At 31.6% G+C, this 22,585-nt stretch overlaps 2 protein-coding genes across 3 annotated transcripts; both read left to right on the top strand.

Annotated features, from left to right (window-relative positions):
* The first annotated feature begins 393 nt into the window (after positions 1–393).
* Positions 394–5,421, top strand: LOC123710257 (extensin-like). 2 transcript variants are annotated; one of them, XM_045662063.1, is made up of 3 exons: positions 394–431; positions 626–748; positions 3,822–5,421. In XM_045662063.1, exons 2-3 carry the CDS (start codon positions 734–736, stop codon positions 5,049–5,051), a joined length of 1,245 nt encoding a protein of 414 aa, XP_045518019.1. In that variant the 5' UTR covers positions 394–431; positions 626–733; the 3' UTR covers positions 5,052–5,421. The 2 variants fall into 2 exon arrangements, with proteins under 2 accessions (XP_045518019.1, XP_045518011.1); XM_045662055.1 differs by having other exon boundaries at positions 395–407.
* Positions 5,422–19,092: 13,671 nt separating this feature from the next.
* Positions 19,093–21,812, top strand: LOC123706698. Its single transcript, XM_045656052.1, has 2 exons — positions 19,093–19,119; positions 19,710–21,812. The coding sequence occupies exons 1-2, from the start codon at positions 19,093–19,095 to the stop codon at positions 21,810–21,812; spliced, it is 2,130 nt and encodes a 709-aa protein (XP_045512008.1).
* Positions 21,813–22,585: the final 773 nt, after the last annotated feature.

The raw sequence follows: 22,585 nt of genomic DNA, 5'->3' as shown, positions 1-22,585 counted from the left end.
TCACTTGATAACGTAAAACTCTCAGGTCTAGGGTTTGATCTTGACGAAACCATTATCATGTACTCGATTTAAGGGACGTAGAAATACGCCTGCCCAAGCCCCAATTGAGGTTGTAACTAAAGACTGGAATGCTTCTTATGCAGAACTAAAATAGATTTATTAGAATTAATATTAATAGAACATAGCGTTTTCTATAATAGATTACGGAGTCATTAGATGATAAGGTTTTTAGCCCTGTATTCTTCCTAGGATAGTATCATATTACTATATTAATCCGATATTTGCTTTCGCTCTCCGTAAGTGCGTATTGTATGACGCTACGCCTTTCGTTGATATGTAGACTAGTTGTATTTAACAAACTACCACATGATACGGCAACCATTTAGGTACCAAACGGAGAGAAGGTTGTACGTTTTTCCTGTTTTTTGCAAGTAAATATTTTTTTATTATAAAGTGTTGTATTGTGTAATCGATTAATTAAATTATGTTAACTGATTCAATTACATACATGATATGACCTAATAAAATGTTTGAACTTTTGTAAATCAAAAATGAAATCGTCCTACTTCGATGCAGTGATTAGGAGAGAGTTAAAAAGTTAACCATTGGTTTGTTTCAATTATAGGATTCTTTGGTGGACATGGACATTGCGCGTGCGCACTAGAGATCGTGACAATGTCAATCCGGCGTTTGTAAGGTGCACTGTGAAGTTACGAGCGGAAGAAACTGAAAAATGCTTTTGTTCAAGGTCAGTTTTTAATTTAAATTTAATAAAATATAGTTGTTATTTATAATACGGTAAATAGTTGTATTTATTTTAAAAAATAATGCAAATTTTAATATCACGTTAAATAAATAATTAAACCTGTTTCTATCTCGACACAGTTACAAACAGAAACCTTCTGTGAATGCATTACGAATATTCCAGAAAATAAGTACTGTTGTCGAGAATTTCAATAAAAAGTGCCAAATACGGAAAGCTTCGCCTTCTTGGGCGTATTCAAATACCTTATTTTACAGCGCGCACGCAGATAAACAAAATTAGCATATTAGATTATTTAACGAATGTTAAACATTCGCCTTAAGGACTATTTCAATAAAAAAAAACCTGCAGATTTTATTGACAAACTTTTTCTTTATTAATTAACTTAACTATAAGATTAAACGGAGCCTGGACCGCTTCGTTTTTGTGAGCCATAATACAAACTTGTTTAAAATGAAAAATAATATTTTTATATATTATTTTTATTATTTATGAGGGAACTCAGTAATTCTATTTTTATTAAATAATTATTTACACAAGTAAGTAGGTACTAGAGTAAGAAGGCTGAAAGCTGTAGAAAATATTCACGAAAAATTTCACTAAAAATCTACATTTTAAACACATTTAAAATTACTAATAAAATAGAAAAGACGATGATTCCCTTTTTTTCAAACTTTAATGGAGGCCAAACACTGATAAGTTTTATTGAATACTCATTTATAGAATGGAGTTGGAAAAGAGTTCAATATGCGTATAGATTCGAACAAAAAGTTCAAAATTCTGTTTCGCAATATTACCACATATGGTGTGGTCCAGTTTAAAATACATGCTATTATGTCTGATGAAACGGCTCAGTTATCAGGTGTGGTTAATATTTTGCAACGTTATTAAATTTTACGCGAATCGGCAATGATATTGTAACTTGCATCTTTAACATTGGATTCAACGTTACGTATATATTAATCTCTCGTTCTATAAGTAGTAAGTCGATTTTGCTGTAGCTAAACTTATAACATTGACCGCATCTAAAAGATAAGATATTAAAAACTGCCCTTGAACTTCTTAACTTAAATTTTTGAACTGCATTTCTGCTGAATATGATTTTTTTACTTAGCCTTTACTTTTACCTTTATCTACATACCAACAAATAGAACTTTTTCCTGTGATACCCCATGGAGACTGTTCATTTTTCCGAAATAAAACCTAAGTACCTAATTAAACTAATTGTAATTTTGTTTTCTCCATAAAAACCTCCTTCAAGGAATCAATAATAAAAAAAGTACTCGAATCTGGTCCAGTCTTCGACTTTAGCGCTTAACAACATACATATTTTGTGATTGGATTTATATATAGTATAGACTAATTAAAAGTTAGGTTGCATAGTGAGGCGAGTTTCGATTGTGAGAATTGTTTAAAGGATTCACTCTCTTGACTTAGTAGCCAAATGAATAAATTTACTGTTTTAGGATTTGTAACTAACTGAGGCTAATACTTTCTAAAGTGAGTGAGAAAGTTAATCTGGAGTGATCAAATAACATTGATAATTAAAATGAATTTATTTTGTAATTACCTCACCACACCTCAGCCTCGAATATGCAACCATTTTAATTATATTACCTTTTCCCAACCCAATCAAAAAATGAATTACATATTCAACTCAATTATAAAAATAAAATATTCATCTCACGACAACAAAAAGACGGAAGTCGTTATAATAATTTAGTTTGTTCTACAAATGACTCTTGTCACGAAGACAGTAAAACATCTGAAGTTTCTCTCTTTAAAAATTCATCAAAATATGTTTAATGCGTGAAAATAAGGTATTTTGAGGTTCTAGTAATAATATTATAAAACTATAATGTTTGTGTCACTTGTTTAAGTTTGATTAATATGTGACGTTCCAAATTCAAGTTCCAAACATTGTTTTCCTATTTTCCGGCCAGAGAGAACAAAGGATTCAGAAACGAGATATACCAAGGACAATGACTATATCAAAATCCAATACGTTTTTGACATACGGGAGTCACACTTAGCATTAAGTCACAGTTCTTAGTGTGTACATCAGTTTGTATTTATTAACAACATCTCCAACGAAAAAATATGTCTGCTTGTAAGGCATAGGCTAGGCCTTTAACAAAATAAGATTAGAATAAATATTAGTCCAAAGTTGATTTAAAAAAAACTGACTTAGACGTTGCGTCGTTGTAATTAAAACCTGTCTCTTTTCATCACAGCGTACACATAATTTGACAAAAAGAGACCAAAGAGAGCACGTGTAAATAGAGTGCAGATTGATTTAGTTTTTATGAATAAGGAGGTTTGATTCTATATAATAGTTACTCCTCGTAACAGATTTATGTCTCAGATAATCGTATCAAACCGATAACTCAGTGATCACCTTTTTACCACGTCAATTTAAAAAGTAATCATTTAAAGTAGCCGGAATATAAAGTGTTAAAGGTGAACTTTGATGGATTGAATTTCGATTACTTCTTATCTAAATAAATGATCAAATAACACTTAATTATATATTGTATAGACATTCTCACGATCGCTTCCGTTGTCACGCACTAGTTTTAAGTTTGGCCGTGGGTTAATATTTTTAGATACTTTCCTGTGAAAGGGGAATATAATAATAAATAATACAAAGATGTACTAAATTCTTCACGTTATTATAAGTTAATTTTAAGTGTTTATAATATAACTGAAAATGTTTGTTTCTTAATCGTATTCATTGTATTAATCAGTGTTGCCTCGTCAATCATTTTTATAAGTACTTATACGTAGTAAATTATTGCATAACTACAGCGGTTAGCTGCCACCTAAAAGTTAATTTGGGTAGCCATTAAATCCGCAGATTACATCTCCGTGTGGAATCATGTGGAATGCAATTAGATAATCGCGTAAATAAGAGTAAAAGCTACGATCCCTTTTACAAATGCCTTCGCTTCAAACCAGTTTCGCAAGTGCACTTTTTACCGCTCACCTGTTTACAACGAGCATAATATTAGTGCAGTGACCAGGGCCGGACATCCTAAAATTCAGCTTTTACTTTCAGATATACGCAGTCGCTTTGCTTGTAGCGGCCGCAACAGCGGATAAGAAGATAGAACTAGAAGATATCGAAGAGGATAATTTGAAAAGTGAAAGGCAAACGGAGTACGAAAAGGAACGGCCTCAAGGACCCAGTGCGGTGTCCGCACCCGATTTGGGATATCTGAAAAATAATTTCATTCAGTACTACAATGCACCTTCACCGACAACGCAACACCCACGTTACGTGCAACAATACGCTGTCACTGAGTCTCCCGAATCTCCAACTAAACCTCAATATGATCAACATCAACCAGTAGGCTATATATCTAATGTGCCTATGCTCTACATAGTACCACAATACTACAACGAGCAGATACCACAGGCACAACCTCATGGCACACAATATGCTCCATCTGCACCTCAAAACAGTTATCCAAACAGCCCCCAACAGCAACAACAACAGAACTATGTTGTCCCTACTTTTATTACTCCGACCGGGAATGCACAAGTTCCAAGTTTTATTCAGCCCTACACAACTCCAGTGGCATTCATCGGTTATCCACAGCCAACACTTCCACCGCCGCAGCCTAGTGCAAGCCCACCACAATCATACCAAACATACCAAAGTCCTATAGCTAATTACCAGACGGCTCTGGTAGCGCCACCTTTTAAAAATTACCAGCAGATAAATCATTACTCTAATTCCATTGACCAAAATCACGGTCAAGGATTTTCATCACAAGCAGAAGGTCCGTATGTATCTCAACAAGAATATCCAAGATACTATAATTCACGAGCTCCAGTGAGAGATGAGTATAGGACAGCTATCGAGTTGCCTCATCCAAGTCCATTATTATTGAAACCATCGCCACCACACTTATCACATATACCAAAGGCTTTGCCAACATACCGCCCCTTGTCAAAGCCTATATACGCAACAAATGGGCCACTGATTTCTACCGGTTTCACTCCTAAGCCCAGTGAGGCGTATGGAGTTCCATTTAAAAGGAGACCGTCGTCTTTGTTGGAATCCTATATCCCATCAAGCGTGCAACTAGAGTATTTAAAGAGAGGTTATACCAAAGACGCATTGTCAACTTACGAGGCACTGTCGAGTGGACGCGGTTTTCCCCAAGTTTATCCCACACCAAGATATTATGAACGTGGTTTCCTTCCCAATCAAATGTACCACACCGCAGCAGGTGGTGTCACTTTTGGCCAACATAAAAGAGCTCCAAAACTAGCTAAGTAATTGTAAATTAAAGGATTAGTAAATAAGTCATGCTTAAACACCCAAATAGAATTAACGGATAAACTTTTTTGAATAATGCCAACTAAATGTTCAAAGTAATTGTAGTACAACGATTGTTAAGTGTGATCACGAAGAAATCGCAAATGGTTTGTGTATATTTATTAAAATTAGTTTTATTATGTTCCAATACATTAACGGAAATTATGGAGCTATTCAAATTTTATATCGAACCCGAAGGAACTTATCAATTTGTCTATTATTAGAATTTACAAGTAATAAGTTATAATTAATAAATAATTTGAATTATCTTTATGTATTAGGGCAGTCATTGTATATACTCGTATAGGTTAAGTGTTGTTTTGTAGTAATTTATATTTTAATCCTTATATTCATAAAATTTAATGGAAGTTTATTGTTTTAACTAGCGTTCGTTTTTTTTGAATTATCACAAATATCAGTGTTTTAGCGAATAGTTCGAACACAAAGAATAGTTTTAGTTTTTATGAATGAAAAGCTTTTACACACTAAGTTTAAAAGAATTTTCCATTGGTCAGTATTTTGTTACTAATAAAAATTTAGCACAAAGTATTGTTTTACTTCCCTTTCGAATATTTTTTAAGAAAGAAAGTCTCACTTTGACTCATAATTATTACGTAACTGTTTGGTTTGAAACGGATTTTGCGAAATAATTATATTACATTTCTTAAAACTACCATTGTTTGTGTCAGTCATGTTTTGTAAATAGCATAAAAAGTGAAATGTTTTCAGTACTTTGTTTTTTTCGAGTTATACCCATTATATTTAATCGGAATGTAATATACTTCCAGTCCTTATATGTAAATACAAACAATAAAGTAATGTTAGATTTGGGTACATTTCTTCCTCATTTAATTTATAAAAATAATAACTTTATCCGGATTAAACAAACCTATTGAATCTACTTCGATAGAATAATTCATTTATAAACATTAATAATGAACCTCCGTGTAAATGCATTTAGGCCGAAGGCACTGTACACATGGACACACAAAAAAGTTGTTATATGCTAGATACGAATAAATTAAATACCTGTCAAAGTAATTATTGATAGTTGGACAAATTTAGAGGCTTAACGTCTGACTCATCTATTCGAGTTCCTAATAAATAATTATTACAGGTAAGCAAACCAAATAAAATAATCAACGAAATATTCAGAAACATATCTACCTCAATCACCATTAGATTTCAGATAAATTTTGCACACAATCGAAACACATAATATTTTTATTTATTTAAAACTGCATTAGTGCCATCTATTTCTTGAGATGGGTATTTAATATTGACATTAACCATAGCGCGTTATGTTTGATATACGTACACTTTTATAATAGTACCGAGTGTTTTAAAATACCACGAGAGGGCGCTATTAACAAATATGTTGGTAAACGCATTAAAAATGGAATATACTTCAATAAACTACAAATTAACAAATCTTTTAACTGTTTTTTTTATAATGTCTGAAATGACTTTTAAAAAATGAGGGATTACAACTTGTATTTTTTTAAACATACATATTTTTGCGATCACGAGGCATTAGATAACATGCAATTTTCTCTTTTTCCAGTTAATTTGCATTTAAAGTTGAAACTAACTAGACATTTGTTATTAGTTCCTGCTTAAGAGCTTAATTTTATAATTATTTAAAATACTTAATAAACATAAATATATGTTCATGCAAGAGGTGTTACCCAATAAAACGCATAATATATAATAGCTATTTCCTGTATTTTCTCAGTTTACCACATTTATTATTTAATTAAACATATTTTCTAAGCACTATAATGTATATTTGATAATGAATATGGATTACATGAATTATTAATTTAGGTCTTTTGTATATTAACTACGATTTAGATTAAAGTATTTTAAGATTATTTTACGAGGTGAAAGTGTTAGAATTGTGTGTGAATGTCTTTATTATTTGTTCTATAGCTTAGATTCCCCGGGATTCCATTACAGATGTAGATGATAACTTAAGCTCACGCCTGAGTAAAGTTGAAAAAAATGTTTTATAGTTAACTCAATATAATTGTAGAAATAACGTTGATAAGGCTTTAATGTCATTGTTCTGTTTGTATTTATACAAATGCTCTATAAGTAAAAAATACACACATTCACACTCTCTCCGCTAGCTCTGCCTCTCTTGGCCTCAAAAGTGTCTTGGCCTCCAAAGAAGAAACTTAAGCGCTTCCTGTCCTATGCTATGCTACCTTACGCCAACGTTATGCAACATAATTTAATACTATAAAATATTTTTACTTTAAAATAATTAACAGTTGTACGCTGCAAAGTCTAAATATAAAGACATCATACTATTATGGTATATATTAAACGAGTATAAAGAAGTAGACTAATTTATATTACATAATACAGAAATTATAAATTCTACTTCCATTTTTTGCAGATTCATACTCTTATGTCCATTTTCGTATTTTATCCACACACAAACAAATATTAAGATATGTTTATGAGTGTTTTTCAAGATAAAATACAGATACAAAATACAATGACAATTTTATTAATACTAATAAATAAAATTAATACAAATCAGTTCAAATACAATTAAACACTTTAAAACCAAGCTTCATACAAGAACAGTGTAAGCATTTAGTGAGTCCGAACTAGTTCGACAATCTATTTGCATGGTTAAGGAAAACATCGTGAGGAAACAAAAGCCTCTAACATCAAAAGTATCATCATACTGTACTCATCGATCAGGACACAAGTCGCAGACTAGTAAAGGAGTAGTATACACTAACTGCATCAAAATAGTAGGAGTTATAAATCTCCTTTTAACCAGATGTAGATAACTTTACAGTTACCTAACATATGTTTCAAAAAGATTTCTCCATGACAATATTTCTAATGATCCCATCAATCATTCATAATAATAGATCAGCGAAATAACTAGAGCACCTGATTACGATTAATTCACATTGCGTTACATAACATTACGGTCATTTAACGTGATGTGAGATCGCACTCATAAATAATTCAAAGAAAACATCTCAACGGTTATTACACCCGAATTCATGCATGCTAAGCACTTGTCTCAGAAAGTGAAAACCACGCGTGCGTAGATGATTGAAGGATCGAAGAAGTTGTTTCACATATCAATTGTATTTATTTATTCATTTGGGAAACAGACAGAAACAGACTCTAAAAGTAGAAGTCAGAAAAGAAATATAAACATAAGAATTAAAGCATTGGATATATCCACAAAAAGTTTCACTGATAAAAAAAAGGATTTATATCCTTAAGCAAAACAAAACAAAACGTGACATGACAGCAGAACAAAATATTTAAGTAGACAATACAAAGATTATAGATCGGTAGAACGACAGATATACTTGTAGCCAAAATAAGAAGAAAGATACAAGGTTTACTACGCGAATAGTTGTTCTAACCTATTCTTAAATGAAGCAGTAGAGGAGTGCGAAAAAAGATCGATATTAGTAGAAGAATCAAAAGTAGAACACATCCTGTGAAGAGGCTCACGGAACCCAATGTTGGTTCTGGGAGTCGGAAGGTTAAAGGTTCTGTGCGAGCGTAGAGATCTGGCAGGAATATTGAATCTTATGAGTTCGAGAAGATTTGAACAAGTTAATTCATGTACGCATATTTTTCTTATAATGAAACACAATCTATCAAACTACGCCTAGTACTCAAAGAAAGTAAATTATATTTTTTTTAAAGTTCGTTGTATTTAGCCCTACCACCGTTCATGCGACAATTTAAAATACGTAAAATTTCTTTTGTACAGCCTCCAGTTGTGTGACATATATAGCGTAGTAGGGATTCCAGATTAGACTAGCGTATTCCAACTGAGACTGCACAAGCGTCTTATAGAGGTGAATATATGTGGTTTTGTCTTTGAAAGGTTTGTTATAAGTATCCCATGTGGATGAAGTTTTAAAGGGATTAATAGGAAATAGGAATTGCTTTTCATATTAAATGTTGATTGAACGATGATATAACCAGTCAGTAACTCCTTTTAGGCATGTGTGCATTTCGTCTGTATATTATATATTTCGAAACCCTACAGCTAACACAATACATAACAATTATATAATATATAAAAAACAATTATACTAATGATATGCGCATAGCATATAGATATACACAATATATACAAAAAGGTTCAAAAATTTACAAAAGAAAAACATAAAAATTATTAAATATTTTAAGTTATTAAAATTAGGCTGTGTTGTGTGATGGCTTGAAAGTGAGGATATATGAGGTGTACTCATTGAACAGTTTAGTGCTATGGATATATACTCCTTTTAAACATATTATTTGTTATTTTCGTTACTGAAGGTCGTGGTTATCTAACACAATTGCTCGGTCTGTTTCAGGGCATGGGGCAATGTTAGTAGCTGTTGTTGTCATTATCTGGTCAGACCAACAGTTAGACAATTGATCTCGTGTTTCTTTATTAGAAAGGAGACGGTCTGCGCTTCCTTATCTTACCGATAATATATGAAGATTTACGGAGGATTTTTTACAGGCTCGTAACAAAGGATATATACTCCTTTTAAACATATTATATGTTATTTTCGTTACTGAAGGTCGTGGTTATCTAACACAATTGCTCGGTCTGTTTCAGGGCATGGGGCAATGTTAGTAGCTATTGTTGTCATTATCTGGTCAGACCAACAGTTAGACAATTGATCTTGTGTTTCTTTATTAGAAAGGAGACGGTCTGCGCTTCGTTATCTTACCGATAATATATGGAGATTTTTGGAGGAATTTTTACAGGCTCGTAACAAACAGAACTATTAATCATATTCAACATGAAAATTGATTTATTGTAAAGTATGGCGTTACGGAGAAGCACAAACATAAGTAGCCCGGAAGACGACTGACATACATCGATCTGTAGGTTACTAGTTGTTTTCCATACTAAAATGTTAAATTAGTTACATAAAAGTTATGAATTAATTACTTTTCTTAATATGATTGTGTAATGTCCGTTTTAATTCATGATAATTACTATATTCTTGCAAATAGACTAAACGGATTTGTAAGTTGAGTTTAATTTTCATAATCCACTATAGAAATATATGTTACTAAAATATTTAACCATATTTAACATTATACGTAAGAATATGTACTTTTATTTTTTTGATCCACAAAGATTCTATGACAAAAAAATGTGAATAATTATATTTTAATAAGTATTTATTGTATCCAGGGTAAGCAACAGAAGGGCAAAAGGATAAAACATGTTTTCGTAACGTTAGGTACTTCACGGGTATTGCGACTGCGGAAGAGTTGCTATATGTGGCACAGGAGACGACATGCTGTTGGCCAATTTTCAGTAATGTAGAGACACCGAGATGAAGAATGTTTTCCACAACCCTGAGTGCGTTTGATTTACGGCTATGCACCAACGGATTGTAACTTGTTTAACGTGTACATTTCACGGGTCATTGACCTTCTCATGAGCACTAAAGTACGCTTAGAATTGCAATACGCAATAAAGTGCAGTATTTAATTCTGAAGGCTTTTTTGTTGTTTAACGACTCAACGTTAGCTCTATTTTTTACGTTTTTAAATTACATAATTTAAATTTGCGCATCTCTGATTAATTATGCATACATTAAATTAAATACAGATAAAAATAGCTTTTAAGTAAAATTGTGACAACTGTTCTATGGATTTTTATGCCCGAATTAAAAGCTTTTATTTGATTTATAGAGTTTTTAATATCGTTTCGTAAGGTTCTATTTTACTAAAATACGGCTAATAAATGATCTACCCAGTCAGATATTAGATAGCCAACATAAACAGTAAATTAAAAAAACTACTTTTATACATTTGTCGCGCTCCTAGCTGCAAGACTGCTATGGTTACATTAGTACAAACCACAACGGTTTTCTAATGTAACATATTGTGATTATATTATATTATTTTATAAAATATAGAAAAAAACGTAATTGATATACTATTGTATCTCATATATGTACTATATAACTGGTACACATAGGTAAAAACGTGGAAAGTTAATTTAATATATAATTTATTTAACAGAGCAGACGGAAAACAATAAACAGCTCAAGTTTCCTCCAACTATGATTATTTTCCCTTTGGAGAAGTGCTTCTTGGGGCGTGAGGTTCTTGTGCACAGGCGCTAATGAAAGATTTAAGTTGGTCCCTGGTAAATAGTACCAATGACCCCAGAGCTGTTGCTTTCTTCGCTCAACGAATAAGTATCACAATACATCGAGGAAATACTACCAGGATTAAAGGTACACTGTCAAACTGGGATCAAACTCTTCAAATTTATTTTAATAATTTTTTTAATATGATTACTATGTAGGTTAAGAATATTGTCAATACTGTATATTAAAAGTCAATAATGTAAATTTATACAGAACGTCTTTAGTCTATTATAAGTTTCCTTCAACACAGGTCAGTAGGCCATAAGAAACTGTCAAACATCTCGGGTATGTTTCGCTATTTAACACTTACGAATCACGATGTGCAATAAATTGGCTCATTGCTACTTAAGTGACTAAACTTACTAATTAAATTTAATGATGCCGTTGATTTTTCCGTATTTATTTTTACACCATTTATTTGGAATATTCCACGGTTTTAGTGATTATTATATAGTGGGAATATTATGCTTTAAAAATATATAAACAGGACATCATCATTTATTATTTTGTTATTGTAAGCGATGCGCGTTGAAGTCTTTAGTTTAAAAGCTTCTATGAATGGAAGTTTCAAGTCATTGGAATTGTACATTGAATTCTACATTGGTAAATTTAAAAAAATTGCGTATAACTTTTAAAACTATTCAACAATTGTTATATGGTAAATAGCTCAATGTATACAACATTTATAAGGCTTCATTCTCTCGATTGACACAAAGTAGGGATAAAACATCTCACTGAAACTTACATTATGAAGAAAAGAAACAAATTTATACATATTTAATAAAAATTTAAGTCCAAAGTTATAACCGTATCTTTAGGGAGATTATTCTATGTAAATATATCATCAAGAGTACGCTATTTATTCACCTAAGAGTGACAAGTTACAACATGTCGTACCATTAAACGGTTTCCATATTAAGCAAGCTTTATTATCTAAGAAGGGTAATGCGTTTGATCGTTAAAATACTTTTATTACTATATTTCTCACATTCATTTGTTTGTATATAATGTCAAAGTGACATTTGAAAAAAGGATGAGGTAACAAGAGTTACCTCTTCCTTTTTTACAGTAACGTTAACTACAAACAAAATTAATTTAAAATGGATAAAACTATCTATAGAAAAATTACGTAGCACTTGTATTAGTTTTAAATTTTCCTGTTCTTTTATTTATAAGCAAGTTGGAAATCAGCCGTCTGTGCCTTTAGTTCCTTCCTAACGATGTATTCCTTCACCGTACAACCAAGTTTTTGCACATAGAAAATCCAATACTAATCGGGTTACGAGTCACTTATCCCATGGCTAACACAGCTGAGAAATCAAACAAATGCTTTCAATTTATTTTGTCAAGATATGAATGCGCTAGTCAATACGTAAGTATTTTCGCACAGCGAAATTCATTTGTGCTATCTAATTATGCATCGCGGAAGACAAATTATGAGAAATATGTAAAATTAAAAATTACATAAAACTGAAAAATGGATCGTGCTTTTGTAATTCACTTATGAAAGTTACTTAGCATATTGCGTCTCCTCACCGTCACGATTTTATTCATTATAAATTATTGGACATTCATCGAGCTATAGATCAAATGTCAACGTAATATGTGTAATAATTAAGCTAATATTAATTTTAATTAACTTAAATTTGCCAATTAGGAAGAGGTTTTTAATTTTGGCTATTCAGCTTATTAGATAATTCAAGAAATAATGTGTGCGTGTACTAGTACACACGTAAGAAGTTAAACTTCTTAATGATCTTATTTTTCGAAAAATGATCTACTATATGCAACTTTACAGAAATTGGTTAAATATAATTAAATTAGATAAAGTTTAACAAAAGGCTTTTATTATCATAGACATGAATACAAATAATACAATTATATCATTCTACCTTATTAGTACTAAGATTACAGAATTTCATTAATTGTAATAGGATATTTACTATCATTGTTATCGTTATTTTATATTTTTGTTATTAATGGCTTCGAATCTCTTCGAATCAACCGTGGTAGGGACAAGAAAAAGATGGCACGTAACGGAAAAATGTGACGCGTAACCCAAAAATGTGGTAATTTTTTTTCCAACGCCGATAAAGATGTTTCACTTCAAAAAAATAAAACGCATTTATTACCTTTTAAAACTGTATTATATCAAAACGAAAGATGTCATTACGAATGGTATATGTGTTTTTTATGGGTAGTAGGTAGTAAGTATGGGATGGGATTTCGTTTACACAACTACAATTATTGAATCGAAAAGATCGCTTGCTAGCGATAAGCCGCCCTCGTAATTACTTAAGTTGTCTGATCATTATTATGTGTTAAACAAATTACGACAGATAATAATAGTAATAAAGCGTTTATTTCCAAAGAAAGAGCATTTAGAATAATAAATTATAAAAAAGCCGTACAATCAGCCATATAAAACTAGGCATGCAATTGTCATGTTAATGTAACACTAATAAGAACAGTTAAGATATCTATACGTATTGTTATCAAAACTTACGGTCTAAATAATATACCAAATTATAAGGCACCTTGCCTTAAAAATCTAATCACCTTCAGAAAGCATTACAAGGCATCTATAACTTATGAGTGATTAAATAGTTTGATATATAAAAATTTCACAAAATTGGTCTCATCGTATTGAAAAATCTTGAACTGTGGGAATTATCACGGTTCGATTAGTGACAACTGTGAGAATGTTCGGTATCCGGCGGTACAGGAAACCTTTTGCAACTACTTATGATTTTGAATAGCTAATGAGAGAATGGTAGTGTTTTGTTAGTGTAATGTTTTTCATTACGATGTTAAATAGGGTTTTAATAACTTAAGTATATCTTTTACATTAAGTTATTTCTATTTATAAAAAATGTATAGATATGTTACATAATAATAGTAACACTTACATCACAAAAATACAATAACGAACAAAAATACACAAAAATATTAAAGGTTTATTGGTGAAATTTTGTAAATTTATTCTTAAATGTAAATTTAGTCTAATAATATTTGCTTCTTCTAAATAATTCTTATACAAAGAAATCACGTTATAATTATTTATTTTAAAAATGCTGTATTGTATAACAATTGTATAACGACACAGTCCTCTTACATAAAAACGAAATTTTAATTTTATCTGAACACCGTTTTAACAAAGGCAGATTTTTTTCTGTATCATTCAGGGCCCTAAAGTCTAAAACGTCCTCACGTTAACGATAATTAATTATTTTAACAAGGTAAAATAAAATAACAGTTAAAAATCTAAAATAGAAATTAAAGTCTAACGAAATAATTAAATTATACAACACTCAGTTACATGTGATCTCTCTGACGCATAATTATTATAATAGACTAATTTTAAAATGGCGAGAGATGTTCCCATCTTTGTCTATGAATGACTACGTGAAGGAGATTTAATCAAATGTGAAACGTAATGGTAGTTTTTTGTGAATGACGTAAATGAAAATTAATAAAAAGATGAAAACAATAAACAGTTCATCACATGATAGAACAAAAGTAATTTTCAGACTTTTCAATAGAAGCGTACGGAATAAACCAGGCAAAAACGTTTTTTGAAAAGAGAGCGGAAAGTGTGTTTTTTTATTCTTAGTATTATAATTCGTTTTTATAGAACAAGGGGTAAACGGACAGGAGGCTCCCCTGATGTTAAGTGACACCGTCCATGGACACTGAAGCTCAGAAGGCTCGCGAGTGTGTTGCCGACCTTTAAAATTATGACATAAGCTGTGTACATATGTTGTACCTTTGGCATTGTAATAGGAAACTGATTATTGAGTTATACAAAAATTTAATATTGATATTTCAAAATTACTCTGATACTATAGCCTTAAATAGCCGGAAAAATATACATATGCAAATAACTGAAAGCGCCAACTATTCAAGGCTTATGGTAGATACGACTAATGTAAGTGCCTCGTTTGTTAAATATGGCAACACTACTAAAATTATAAGAGGAAAACCATTAACAACAAGTTGAAATAAGGTTATATTGAGACTTTAAAGAGATTATAAAATGTTTATTTAACGTTGTAACGGGGTTAGACCATCCCTAAGACGATTAGAACGTGAAGTCAAACTAGCAAATTAACTTCTTATTATCAAGATTGTTTCTTCTAAACAATACTATACATGATGCACTAAAACCTGCTTGAACATTTCGCCCTTTAAGTGTCAATGTTCTGTCAAGTTCAGGAGGGAAAGTGCAATTACATCTGTCGTACAAATTATACTCGACTAGAGATAGGCGTGCTTTCGTATGGCGCATCTTGAACTCTTCCGAGGTATAAAAGAACGTAACAGTGTGATTCACGAACCCATTGCTTTTAGTATTCGACACGAACGCGAAATCAGGTACGGTTGTTTGGAATAAGAGCTTTGAATATTTGTACTTAAGCTCAGAATAGCTTGAAAAGTTTGATGTGTTAGTGCTGTGTGGTGAAGTGTTGGTTTTTCTTTTAACAGAGGCAGTCCGGTAGCAACAATGCGGTGGTCTATTTTGGTAAATATCTTTGTATTAATGATTACTTTAACATATAATATCAGTGACGGTTATGGTTTAAATTGTTACGTTAAAAAAAAGTTTAGAGCTTTAACTAGTAACTTAACTATTTTTTGTTTGTAAAATATATAATAAAATTCTCCGATTTCTGTATGTATTTCGTGATAATTTGCTTTTTCTAAAAGCCAGTTATCAACCTTCTGTGGCCGCAACTTTATGGATTTAAAACATTGCCGGTTTCCCCACAATGTTTTTTTTTTACCGTAGCGAGTGTTGAATGACATAGATGGAAAGTCCATTTGGATACGGTGTCGGGGCTAGAACTTACGACCTCAGAGGTGAGAGTCGCTGAAACTATTAGGCGAGCTTTGATTTTTTTTATTTGAACTAATTCTTTAATGTAATCTTGAAATCGTCTTCGCATTGGGATTTTTTATAACGCTAACAACCTCTAATGCTTAAACTTCTTTCTAAAGTTAATATGAAGTAATAATTTATTTTATATTGTTAACATCTAATGCCTATTGGGCAGGGCTTCAATCTAACATCTTTGTTAAATTGTTAATTTGTAATATGGAGCGATTGACTAAAGAATTCTTCACTTTTGATGTCGTTAAACGTTATACGTGTTCTTCAGTTTTTTGTGCTTGTAATAACGGTACAATTTCTGCATTGCCAGGTTACCTAGATATTTGTATGCAATCTTTTACCTGTTATAAAAACCTTTTTATTGTAATTTGTATCAGATAGTAATTGAAAAGTAGCACCTGTATCCAGGTATTTTGGCTGAATTACGTAAAAGGACGAGTACATACAAACCTATAAAATATAATGAAAGGCATAAGGGTTTTGATATACCCTAACTTGCATGTTAATATACTAACACATTTTTAGATGAATGTCTCGCTAGACAGAAATAGCTAACTAATGCTTTCTCGATTATCTAATTTCGTTGGAGTGATACGATTATAAAAGTAAGTAAGACGGAAATTCATATATCGCAATTCAGTTCGTTATGTTCATATTACAAAATACAGCATTTGTCTTTGCAAATATCATTGATAAATAGTTATCACACAAGGCCTTTAGTGTAAACAAATATATGTATCGGACATTATAAATCGATTTGTCAGAAGTCAACAATTTACAATTTATTTATGCAAATATTAACAAACTTAACTTAACGACTGTGACTCTAAAACGCTACGATTAAAGGCCTGGTAGTATGTTCATGAGGCTCTTTGGGTCTATGACAAACGCCTGCGCACTTGTTTACTATGACCTAATCCTCTTCTCCAATATCAATTTGTATTACTATTTTAAATTATATATAATCAAATCTTAACAAAGTTATAAAAAACAAGGTAATATAAGTTATATTTAAGGCATTCAGAGATGTAGTATTTATTACGGTTTAATATATTTTTATTTCCCATTAAGAATATTGCGACATTCACTTGCATGAGAAAATATACTAATACAATAATACTCTATGTTTGTTAATTAATTGTATATTATAATAGTAAAAAAGGACAACAGCAGGCAAGAAACAGAAGAATTATTATATAAAAATAAAGCAATTACAAAAACAGTTACACAGCACAAAACGAAAACAAGATAATACAAAGAAACAACAATAATATGAAAACGTTTTCGTTATGTTCCGGCAAAGAACTTAGTCCCTTATTGACATGGTTACTAGTATGATCACTGTTCGTTATGTTCCGGCAAAGAACTTAAAGGGATTGAACTGACGAAATATCGAACGTTTTTTATGTAGAAAACTCGGCCATGAGAAAATTATTAATATAAAAGTATGTTATTTATCAAAAATAACAAAAGAAATTTTTCATAACAATTAAAATTATTACTTTAATGTTACTTAATTTCATAGGATACTTAATCATACCTTAAAAGGATAAGATTTTCTGAACTAGACTAAAAAATAAAACCCACACAGGTGTACGACCCAGATACACTTAAATGTTTATCTAAATTAAAACAGTCCTTTTGCAACTAGAATCAAAATGTATTGATACATATTTTATTAATAATGTAATAAAATTAAACATTACGTTTATTTAAATAACGCATGGAATATTATAGAATCAGATTAAACAAATATATATATCACAGTTTTGTCTTGACTTTGTTTATCACTTGATAAACATGCAGGCGGTGGTTCACTTGCTCTTGTTTTGAAGAGCGGTTTGTTGAGGTCAAGATGGCACTCTGTATTATTGTAACATTCTCTACAATTCTTCGTTACATTGTGCGCTTACTAGCGTTGTTGCTCTATGGATTTAAAGCCAGAATGAGAAATAATAAAGCAGCCAGCATGTACTTCAGACTAATCTATTAATTAATAACAGTCACTAATTCTGTCGAAGAGCTGCCCAATCCTTCTCTATATAATTTCAAAACGCTACATTCAACATCTAATACATAACAAATTTCGAAACAAGAATTATCATTGCGAAAACAATTCATATTGACTGTGTTTTGAATAGAAGTATAGATTGGTGCAATCGTTTGCTGTCTATTGTTCTTATATTAATAACAATTAAAAGCGTCAAAATCTTTCTGTGTAAATGGCAGATTACTCTTTGTAATACTTAGTGAGTAATGCCTTTTGTAGGCTTCTACTCATGACATAGTAATAATTAAATATATTAAAGTGTCGACTGCACTATTGTTTATTTAATAACTTATTTATTTTTGTTTTAATTAGATCTACAGTTGTGGATTCTTATATGAAGTTAGTATATAAATTTTCTGGGCCTTGTGAGATGAGCAAATCGAATAATAAAAGTGATATAGTCATTGGAAGTAATTTACTCTTGATTTGTTATAAACGATGATGACTGTATGACATAGGGATTATACAGGAAACATTCACATAAACAATTCAGATGCATTACTTTCTCTTTATGAAGATTCACCGCGAAACTTTCATATCGCATTGCAAACGTAATATGCATTATTTGTGTTTGTATTTAGAAATATCTTATATAATTGTTATAACTTTGAAAATGAATCAAATATCCAAAACCATTTTGCCTCAGATTTTTGCAAAATTATGTGTATATACATAACGTAAGCATAATCTTAAAAAAATAACGGAACTATGTTATGCAAACATAAAACGTTTATGAATAATTAAGGTTTTTAATTATGCCAAATGATTTGGAGAAAAGCGCGAGTTTACCGGGGCCAACTCTTGCGCATAATTGGAGTTATATAATACAAATTTGACTGTGTAAATGTTGATATATTTACGTCTAAAATAAAATGATGCGTAATTTTTAGCTTAAATATGGTAAATATATTGCAATTATGGAATGTGAGTGGTGTAAAGGAAATCCAAAGTCAAATTATGTAATTAATATAATAGCGTGTTACAAATAAAAATAGAGAAAACAATCAAGTGAAATATGTCATTAAATTTTAAATGTTTGATTATACTTATTTTGAAGACAAACAGACAATTAGATATAGTAGTTTTATATGTCTTTATTATATAATCAATAAAAATTGGTGGATCGGTTAAAAATACGTGATACAACTTAACACATTTCTACATAGTCACAATTTGACGAAGCATATATCATTATTTCTTCTCTCATTACGTAATTATGTAGCAATGTAAAGATTTCATCTTCAAGCAAATTAGGCATTGGCATTGCAATGAATATTGTGTAAACTAGACAAGATACAAACAGGTTATTTACATTCTGTTGTAGCATCTTGTATTTTTTTATATCCTTATGTCCTAACTGACTAACATCGTATAAATTTCTTGGTTTTGTATTTTCCGCCTTTTAGTTTAGCAATCAGCATACAGATGTCCAGATTATAATTCCTGGAGAAAATGTAGTATATTAACAGAGAACTAATTGGCAACTTTCCTAATATATTTTTTTTAAATTTCAGGTGTTATGCTGCGTGATAGGAGCGATAGCAGTAGCTGATCCAGATCCAAAAAAATATAAGCTTGAAGCACTTAAAACAGATAAAAAAGCAGATAACCTCACAACCGAAGAAAGAAATTTTTTAAGAGAGGTTGAAGAAAAGTTTGGTGTGAAATCTCAAATTCCTAGTAATAGCAAGGAAACTGAAAACAAAGTTGAAAATAAAAATGTAACACATACTTCTGAAAAAAAATTAACGTTACCAGCAGTTATTGCCATAGAGATAGTGAATGATACTGATGCAAAAGGCAAAGGCAAAAGAACGATCGATGCGAATCTCGGATATGGATACCGGACGAATAATGGATATACTTACAATTATTTCGGAAAATCAGCTCAAGATAAAGGAAAGTTTATGATTTATCCATATTCTCAAGAAGATATTCCCGCACATCAGAGCACCTTTAACTCTCATTACGTAGAAACAGGCGAAAATTATCAGAAAACATCGACTAATGTTGAAATTCAGCCATCACAAGCGTTTGAACTAGTACCCGTTAAGGAACAGCAAACCACTTATGATTACAAAAAGCCTGAAGTTGAGTTTAAAACACCATCTCCTCCTACTTATGGCAGTGAGCCATCATCAACACTTTATACTACGTATAATGGACAAGAATTTTCGGGATTGAGTGCCCAGTTTCCTACCGTAATGCCAAATTACTTTGTAGATCCTTCTCAATTGCTAACAAATCCCCAATACCAGAGCGCGGGTCTGACTCAAGACCACTTAAGATCACACGAATCACAACTCGGCCAAAGAATAGTACCAGTGTTAGTACTCAGAATTCCAAGTTCTTCAATTAAAAACCCTTCAGCTGAATTGTACGCAAATCTGCCAAACAATTATCCTCTATCGTCTTACCTCAACAATGTAAACTTACAGCAATTAGTTAATCAATATTTCAAAAAACAAGGATATTCATTTGCACCACAAATAATGGCGTATCAAAATTCAAATCTCTCTCCACAGGAAAGTGAACCACACTATGCTCATCCATATGTTAAACCCTCATACACGCAATCAGACTATTCTGGTGTACAATATTCTGCTGTGAAACCTGTGATGGCTAGATATCCATCAAGTTACAGCCCACAAAAATATGTATCCCAGTCTCAATCTTTGTACCGTCAACCTTCACAACAACAATACGAGTATCAATATCAATATATGCCACAAACTGCACAGCCCACTTCTTACTACGTTCAGTCTCAGTATGAACAACCATCTTCTTCGCCGGAATATCAGCATGTACAAACATCTGTAGACCAACGCGCCAATGTACACGAAACTCATTCTGTTGTGGAGCATAAAGTACCGGAACAAACAAGTCAAGAATACCCAGCTCAGAGCTACGATCCTCACCACACTATTCAGCAAAGCGTTGTTCATCCAACTTCTTCGTACTACACAACATCAGACACTTCTTCTGCGTATGAAGTGGAAAAAGAAAACGCAAAGGAACATGCTGCTTTTGACCCCAACTCATATACATCTAGCTTAATTGATCAAAAAGCACAGGTTTCAGTTTACCCCTCAAGATTAATTCATTCAGAACAGTACGAAGAAAGTAGTGTTAATTCTGGTCAAGAATACACATATCAATCTCAACAATCTGAAAGACCAAAAGCATTAGTACTGTCAGAGAACTATCCCAGCAAAGATCATACGATTGCCGCAGTATTTCCTAACTCATATAGCGCTGCTCAGAACTCAAAACCGAGCGTTCAAACTGTTAGCTATGTAACTCCAATGCCATCAGCAAAATATCAATCGCAATTTAGAATAATGGTACCACAGACCGTCTTTAAACCCACAAGCGATAAGGTAGCGTACGTAAACTCTAAATCGATGCATTACAACCACGCAGGCCGTTACACCCACGATGTGGAGCCAGAAGAAGAATACACTAGGACGCAATATGTACCATCAGTGCCTACTAGGCCATCTTACCCTAGAAATTACCACAGCCATCCAAAACGAATGGCTAAACCTGACAATAAAGCAGCGGCTTCTTCTAAAGTAGCCAAAAAGAATGAAACGACTGACAAGAAGTCAACATAAAGATAAATTTAACAAAAAAATGTAAATAGAACATAGGAATTAGGTCATGTTAATATAAAGTATGCGTAATTTCTAAGTTACAATATAAAAATCAAGCTATGAGAACTGAATGGTAGTTTAGAGAACAAATGATTTACACAAATATTTTATAAAAATCAAAGCCATTAATATAATCTTGGCAATGTAAAACTTAAAAGTATTATGAAATTGAATTGTATTATTTATTAAGAGTCATATTATTGAATAAAATCGGACATTTTCAGCGTGCAATATATTTAATGTAATGAAATGTATAACTTTACAACAGGATGTTATTATTGTTACTTATTAAAAAGTTATTAAAATTGTTGTTTTATCTCTAATATCTTCATCCATACATTATAATTAAATTAACGCTATCAGAAATGAATGAGATAATAAAGTTAACACAATATTCTTTCCCGTCCTTGCATTTATATCTTCAAAACTAGGAACGAAAATGGCTTAGCTATGATTACATATAGGTAAAACGTATCTTAGGGGAATTTACCAAACGTTTTAAAACGCCTAATGAAAATTTGATTCAAAGACAGATTGTCAGTCAAAGAGGCTATTCTTAATCTTAGAGGAGACGTTCAAACCTTTTACAAAGAATAATAATGTTTGTATTCGTGTTTAAAATATTCATGTGTAGACAGGCTGGACCATACCGCAAAGGAGAAGGCCGATCTTCTGGGTTGTCTCTATTAATCGCACTCGACCTGGATGACTTGGTCATCACCAACATTGCTGTG

This window comes from Pieris brassicae, chromosome 1 (assembly GCF_905147105.1).
Source record: "Pieris brassicae chromosome 1, ilPieBrab1.1, whole genome shotgun sequence".
Classification (NCBI taxonomy): domain Eukaryota; kingdom Metazoa; phylum Arthropoda; class Insecta; order Lepidoptera; family Pieridae; genus Pieris; species Pieris brassicae.
The sequence above is the reverse complement of the archived record's forward strand: the minus strand, read 5'-3'. Positions and strand labels throughout refer to the sequence as shown.

What these genes read in the sequence shown, in the direction of transcription:
- LOC123706698 (XM_045656052.1), top strand. Translation starts at nt 19,093, where the DNA reads ATGGTAAATATATTGCAATTATGGAAT. An exon ending in ATATATTGCAATTATGGAAT is followed by an intron (nt 19,120 to 19,709) that starts GTGAGTGGTGTA and finishes TTTAAATTTCAG; the next exon opens with GTGTTATGCTGCGTGATAGG.